At 50.2% G+C, this 7,500-nt stretch overlaps 1 protein-coding gene across 1 annotated transcript in view; it reads left to right on the top strand.

Moving 5' to 3' along the window:
• The window catches only part of plxna1b (plexin A1b), a gene marked incomplete at its 5' end in the record, with an annotated part of 148,814 nt that overhangs the window by 114,277 nt on the left and 27,037 nt on the right, over window positions 1-7,500 (top strand). Inside the window, 3 exon segments of the mRNA XM_080846775.1 lie at window positions 1,421-1,541; window positions 1,803-1,939; window positions 4,280-4,447. Coding sequence (XP_080702901.1) covers window positions 1,421-1,541; window positions 1,803-1,939; window positions 4,280-4,447 — 426 coding nt within the window.

Raw genomic sequence — 7,500 nt, 5'->3', positions numbered from 1 at the left:
AATCACACAGACTTCTGCCAACGGTGCGGCAGCCAGCTTCTTCTCGTGAATGCTTAAAGAGACCTGCGTGGAGATCGAGCACACCGCTGCCTTCTCCACACATATCCATTCTCCATTCCTTTATTAGCATACCTGCTCAGCGCTTCTACTAGTCTGTGCATTAATAATGCAGTCCTCCCCCCTCGTTAGGCCAAAGCGCCGCTATGCTAATCGCTTGTTTGAGAGAGAGAGAAAAAATTGTTACCTTACTTCAAAGTTTCCTCTTTGAAATAACACACACTGTAATTTCCTGATATATATATATGTGTGTGTGTGTATATATAAAATGAGAATTTTTGGGTGTCTCTTGCACCGGGCTGGTGTGCTCGATAAGATGAGCAAGAGCGGCTCGTTGGAAATGCCGACGTAGTCGCCAGGCAGCCGTTGCTGTGACCACCTGCGGCGAGCGGCGAAGCAGGGGGAGTTAATAACTCACGGCGTGAGAACGGGAGGCCAGAGGCACGATGGGAAGGATGGACGCCCTTTTTCATTAATCACCGGCGGCTGCTCGCCAGCTCTCGCGTGGGGCTAATTAAGAGTCCGCCGCGTCTGCACGCCGTGAATCATGAAGGCGACCCTGTGTGTGTGTGTGTGTGTGTGTGTGTGTGTGGGTGTGTGTGTGGGTGTGTGTGTGGGTGTGTGTGTGGGTGTGTGTGTGGGTGTGTGTGGTGTGTGTGTGTGTGTGTGTGTGTGTGTGTGTGTGTGTGTGTGTGTGTGTGTAGTAGTAGTGTGTCAGGACTGGGTATTGTGTGTGTTTGTGGTGTGTGAATATGAAAGAGTGCCCACTTCTTATACTCGTATGCAGTGGTCTTTCAAAGTGTGTGCGTGGGTGGCCAGCAAAGTCCATAAGGACACACACACACACACACACACACACACACACACACACACACACACACATACAGCAGCCATGGGCACTGGACAAACCCCACTCATCCTCTTCTGCAGTGGCTTGTGAAATGGATTTTCCACTGGCCCCTCAGAGGCCCCGGGGCCCAGGCAGCAGCCCGGCTCGCTTGTATAATCAACTCTAATCTCCTCACTCCCAGAGAAGGAGCCAGCAGCACCCTCTGCACCCAGGGTCTCTCTCCACCCACACAGCTTGATTAAGACTGTGATAGAGTGGGGGGGGTGTGGGGGGGGGGGGGGGGGGGGATGGGTCCCTTATGTGTACTCTCGGCCCTCTTTCAATCCTTTTGTTGAGATTGATTTCTGAAGTATGATTATGACTGTCCTATCTCTCTTTTTCTCTCTCCTTTGACTGCTCATCTCTCTCTACTTCCCTCTGTCTCTCTCCTCCTTCATGTCATCCTCCTCCACCCTTCCAACCCATCTTTCTCAATCCCTCTATCCTTCCCCTTCTCTTTCCGCCCTTCTCCAGGATTGTGTGCCGTCTGGCTGATGCCACCGGGCACCCGGAGCAGAAGGCCAACGTGGAGGTGTGTGTGCGGGATTGCCAGCCAGAATACCGGGCCATCTCACCTAAGCCCTTCACCTTCGTGGTAAGAGAACCAAGACACCTGCTCACAGCACTGTAGGACCATAAACACTTCAAAGTCCTCACATATAACATTCCCAAATGCTGCCAACAACATCAGCTCACCTTAAAAGGACTAGGATGTAGCCAAAATCTTTCCTTTTAGTGAATTAAAAACAAAATGTGTGTGCAATTTGGTGCTGTTAGTTTATGGATAACTTTATGAAGGCCCTTGTGTAAAACTAATCTGTCCTCCTCCTCCTCCTCCTCCTCCTCCTTCCTCTAGTCGCCCTACTTCCTGCGGGTTACGCCCTCTTTCGGGCCCCTCTCTGGCGGCACACGCATCACCATCCATGGCATCCACCTCAACGCCGGCAGTGCCGTGGCCGTCAAAATCGGCCTGAATCCCTGCCACTTTGAGAGGTGAGGCAGCTCTCTCAAACACTCTCAGGTTGATTTTGGCACCACATTAAACTCCATTATAACTGTATTATTTTGCTATTATTAAGTTTGATTTTTTTTTTATTTATTGTCTGAAGCCATGTACAGAAAACAGTCATCTGAAATGAGAAGAGAGGCGTTGCACCATTCCCCATTCACTTCTGCATGCTCTATCATTGCTAGTCCGGCCTATTAGACCTCACCTGTCCCATACGATGCTAGTTGTGTTTATATTGTTTGTGGAGTAACAGTTAGCAGCTCTGCTAGCCCAGCTTTACTCAACATGGCTGAGACCAGGTCTGTTACTAGCCGGAGCCATCGCACGCCATCTCTTCCTGTCGCCCTCTCGCCGTAGCCCGTCGCCGGCTGCAGCCGCTCAGTCATTCAGAGCACACGCCGGCGCTCCGGCACACCTGCTTCATCCGCGCGAATTAACAGGCAAGCAGATGGCAGACACCTCGACACAGAAGGAAAAAGGGAGAAGAAGAGGGCTTAGTTAACACTTTCGTCGAGGAGCACCTTGGGATTGTCTCTGGGCTAAGGTTAAAAAAATGAACACTTAAAAAGAGAGCAAAAGAGAGCAAACGAGAGGGAGAGGGAAGAGAACGGAATAATTATCCTGCTGTCAAGCCTCCTCCGCCTCCTCAAGCATCCTACTTGATTGGCCTCGACGAGCTCTTGCCGAATTTTCCACCGCCACCGCTGGATTTTCACACTTTAGCCCGTGTAATCTTTGATGGGATTTTTTTTTTCTCTCTGTTTTTTTTGGGGGGGGGTGGGGGGAGGGCTCAGTTGCTGTTCCCAGGCCTGTGCCATATCTTTATCTGCAGGTGCCTGGTGACACATGTAAACGCTGTGAAGTGTGGCGCTGCTTCATGAGAGCCCTCTGAATGCTCCTTTGAGTGGATGCTGGGAGATGGCGAGATGATGAGAAGAGGGGATTTTTTTTGTGTGTGTGTGTGTGTGTTTTTGTTGAATTATTATTTAATTATTTTGTCACCGTATCTGGCATTTGCCAGGGTGGCGTGGGCACAAGTGTTTTCCCAGCATGCTTTGATGGCGGAGATGGAGGTGGTAATGTTGGTGGCGGAGGTGTTGGCGGCAGAGGTTGCTTTCGGTGGCGCTGAACCATGCAGATAGCACCGCGGTTCATCTCTTTGTGTGTCTTGGTTCAATAGCTCAGCCTCTGCATCGGTTCCAGAACATTCCTCCATGTTCCAAGCACAGTGCCACTCTTCACACTATGTCTCTCCACAGGCTTATCTACCTGCACACTCTTTTTCACCCTCCCTCCCTCCCTCCCTCCCCACACCCACCCTTTCTTTCCTCCCTTCTCTTCCCCCCTCTCCCCTCTCTCCCCTGTCTCACTTTTCTCCCACCCCACCTCTTCCATCTCTTTCTCCTTCCCTCTCCCTCACCCCTCCTATTCTCACTCTCCCTCCACTCCTTCTCTCTCTCTTACCCTTGTTCTTTGTGCTTGTGACAACAACCTTGTCAAAATATGTACAGTCCTCTGCAGGTTTCTCAGCCACGTGTTGTGAAAAGTAGTTGCCGTGGCAACCAAGCCCAAGAAAGCGAGAAGGGGAGAATTGGCGAAGGCATTCAACACTCACACTCACTCACTCTCTCTCTCTCTCTCTCTCTCTCTCGCTCTCTCTCTCTCTCTCTCTCTCTCTCGTTCTTTCTCTTTCTCTCACTATCTCTCTCACACACACATACAAACACAGTTTTTTTTTGTCAGCCTTTGAAGACAAGCGGTGTGCTTAAATGGCTTATTTCTCAACACAAGGAGACTGCATTCAGTGTGAGTGCTATTGAGCAGGCATGTAACACTCAGTGCAAGATTAATTCTTTGGTGAAATGTTTATTTTCTCAGCGCCCTCCCTATACACACGATTACAGAGTCATACACACACACACACACACACACACACACACACACACACACACACACACACACACACACACACACACGCAGAGAGCGTTCGAGAGCAGAAGGCGTCTTTCAGCTCTTGAAGCAGCGGTTTCGTCAGATAGAAATCTCAATCGCTCATCTTCAAAGCGCCATGCTTGCTGGCAGATTCGTGAGATGACAGCGCGATCGGTCAAAATGCCTCTGATGCAACCCCCAAGACATCCTCCGAGACACTTCAGGAGCGAGAGGGAAAAAACGTCTCTTTTTAGTTGGTTTTCAGATAAGAAAGTCAACTGTGGTTGCAATTCACAGCCCCAATGGTACATAGTTTGCCTAAAAAACTACATAAAAACTAAAATCTTATTGAAAATGTGTGTGTGTGTGTGTGTGTGTGTTCCTTTCTCCAGTCGCACCCCCAGGGAGATAGTGTGTGTAACCCCAGCTGGGCTGAGCTCCGGAGGAACGCCTGTGATGGTGGACATCAACGCTGCCGAGCTCAGGAACCCTGAGGTGAAGTTCAACTACACCGAGGACCCCACCATACTGAAGATCGAGCCGGACTGGACCATTGCCAGGTAAAGCTCACCTCACACCGCCAAGCCCAACCGCCCTGACCCAACCCGTATGCCGTGTGCCGTACACTCTCACCGCCAGTGCAGGCGCAGGGCGATCAATAGATTCCACTGAACAGATTTGGACTGAAGCTGGCTAAATAGAGCTTGATTGGTTTTACCAATACGATCGCTATAGTCACCCGCACAATGTTTCCAGTAGTTTGGGCAAATAGCAGTGGTTCAATAACCACAACTAAGAGCCTTACAGAAAAGGGTCATTGTAAAACCCAGTAATGGAGACACACTCCACAAACTTTTTTTGGACACAGAAATGATCTAGCGCACTACACAGGGTTCTACCTCATTAAATGCAAACTACTAATACTACTATACTCGATACTATACTATACGATACTATACTGCATGCTGTTGCTGATATGAAGCATTTAGGTTTGGGCAGATCTGACGACATCGAGTGGTCGTCTCTAAACCAACAAATAACTCCTTTGTCTTCCTTTTAGTCCTGCAATTTGGGCTTCTAGCCCTGTTCTTACCGTACTATTCTTCCCCTTAAACTCGTGCTTGGCTCGGCTCGGCTGGCTTGCCCCCCGTCGCCGCCGGAAGGCTGTCTGAACACATGCGGACAGGCCCCTGAGCGCCCGGCCCGTCTCTGCCCATCTCTGCCCGTCTCTGGTGCGCCTCTGCCACCGACACGGCTGCAGCTCACAAACTAAATGAGACAAAATGGCTGCCCGTGGGGGTTAAGCTGTCGAGAGATGGTCCAAAACAAGGCAGACATGAAAATGGGAACACGCTTTGTTGTGAAAGAGAGAGAGGGAGGGAGGGAGGGAGGGAGAGGAATAGGCGGCAGACAGAGCTGAGGGCTCTTAGCAGTATCAGCGTACCTCATGCAGGCAGAAGGAAAGCTTGGAAGTGAAGGTGTGATTGGAGACGGGGAGTGAAGGTGTGATGGAAGGGAAAAAAGCAAACAGAAAAAAAAGAGGTGTTGACGTTGGCCTGAGGGAGATAACCTGCCTGGGCCCCCTGCATTGATGTAGGTGTGACAGGAGGCCCCACAGGAGCTGCTGTTCAGCTCATTGTGGCGAGCAGCACGGCAATTTACAAGTCCCTAGTCCTCCATCTTCTGAGCTCTCAATGACGTAGTGGGTGTTATGGGTGTTAACATAGCATCTGCTAGCATCCACAATAGGTATCAGTTGAGATATAACGACCGTGCTAATTACACTCAATGCCCATTTCATGGACAATTGACTCCCTCCCCCCCGCCCCCGACCCCCCCAGGAAAGTAAAACAAGTGATGAAAAGGTCACAATGGGATCTTCTATACTAGGCTGCCTGTAGCATGGAGGAACATTATCTCCCTTGTAAAAGAGTGTGAGACACTAGCACAGGGCTTTTATGGTCTCTCTCATAAAGGGAAAGCTCACTGGCGGGAAGAGGGTCAGATGACTCACACTTCTAGTGTTTTTTTTTTTTTCTCGAAAAATGTCACCCATGGCCTCCAGTTCCTCCACCCGATCGCAGGAATGTTGGCAAGGCAAGCCAGTGTTATTGTCCTGCCAAGTCAAGGCCTGACGTCATGTCTCATTCTCCCTCTCCATCCCTCCCTCCCTCCTTCATTATCCCTCCTTCTCTCTTTTTTTCTTCTGTCTCTGTCACTTTCTCACTGTCTCTCTCTTTATCTGCTATGTTTCTCATTGCTCCCAATTTTTTCGTCCCCTCAAAACTCATGACTGAACAGGACAGAGCACACATGCTCGCTCACACATGGGGCTGGAATGGGATGGGATTTTATTCCCACACACACACACACACACACTCCTGTTTGCCTCACCAAGTTTGACACTAATGGATGGTTGAGGCATTAAATGGAAGACCTTGGTTTGCGTCACTCCGGCTTTTTGTCTGGCGGAGGAGACGCGCGGTGTCGCCGTGGATGCGACCCCTTCACGCGATGTGTTCTGATTAAGCTGACGGGTGTCTGCCAGTGCCACCTCCACCGCCCCTGCGGCTTGAAGCGGGAGACCCCTGTCAGGGCAGGGCAGGAAGTTCAGCCAGCCTTGCTCTGCTTTTACTGGGAACGGAGAGAGGGGCAGAGAGAGGACGAAGGACAGAGTCAAGGGGAGAGCGAGAAGAGAAGAAAGACAGAACTAGAGAGAGAGAGAGAGAGAGAGGAGAGGGAGAGAGAGAGAGAGCGAACAGAGAAATGGATCATGAATAAAGAGGAGGAAATGAAGGAGGAACAGATTGATATTGAAATAAAAAGAGGCTCTGAGAGGGCTCGCAAATTCGCTTTTTTTCTCCCTCTTCTGTGAGTATCAGATGTCCTTTTACAGCATTTCGGCAGGAACTGCGCACACCACTTTACGACTCTGTGTGCGGCACTATAACTGAAGCCTTTTATACTGTCCAGGGCTCTCAGTATGATGAAGCAGGGGCATAAGAGATGGATCGGTTTTCTGTAATGTTCGGAGAGAAAGAGAGTGAGAGAGGGATGGAAGTTGAGAGATGGAGGTTGTGCTGCCTTGGAGGTGGTGCTGATTTTTGTGGGGGTGGGGGTGTGGGTGTGGGGGGTGCGCCAGGCGTGTTCGGCGGGGAGATAAGCTTTCATTTCGGGAAGAAATATCCCATATTCCTTCATTGGTGCCCTCCAGCAACATCAAAGCTTAAAAAGGCCTATTTGCATGCAGGTACAGTAGGAAGCGTGTTGCTATCATTATCCGCGGCGGAGCCGGTTTAATGAATAGACCTTAGACACTGCCGCGAGGGGAGCAGGCCAGACATAATCATTTACACTGACTGGAAGGGACTTGTCATTTAGACTGGAATGAGTGGATGGTTTTATTAAAAGCCATGTTGGAGGAGTGCGGGGACAAGGTTATGTATTGAGGTTAGCGTTAGCTTCATTTTAATGCCTGCGTCTGTCGCTGCAGGCTGCGGCTGCCGCTGCCTTGCAGAGCCTCACCTGATTTATGTAGCGCACTAGGGGAGTGTTTTCATGTATTCACACCAGCATTACACACACACACACACACACACACATACACACAGAG

This window comes from Sprattus sprattus, assembly GCF_963457725.1.
Source record: "Sprattus sprattus genome assembly, chromosome: 10".
Classification (NCBI taxonomy): domain Eukaryota; kingdom Metazoa; phylum Chordata; class Actinopteri; order Clupeiformes; family Clupeidae; genus Sprattus; species Sprattus sprattus.
The sequence above is the reverse complement of the archived record's forward strand: the minus strand, read 5'-3'. Positions and strand labels throughout refer to the sequence as shown.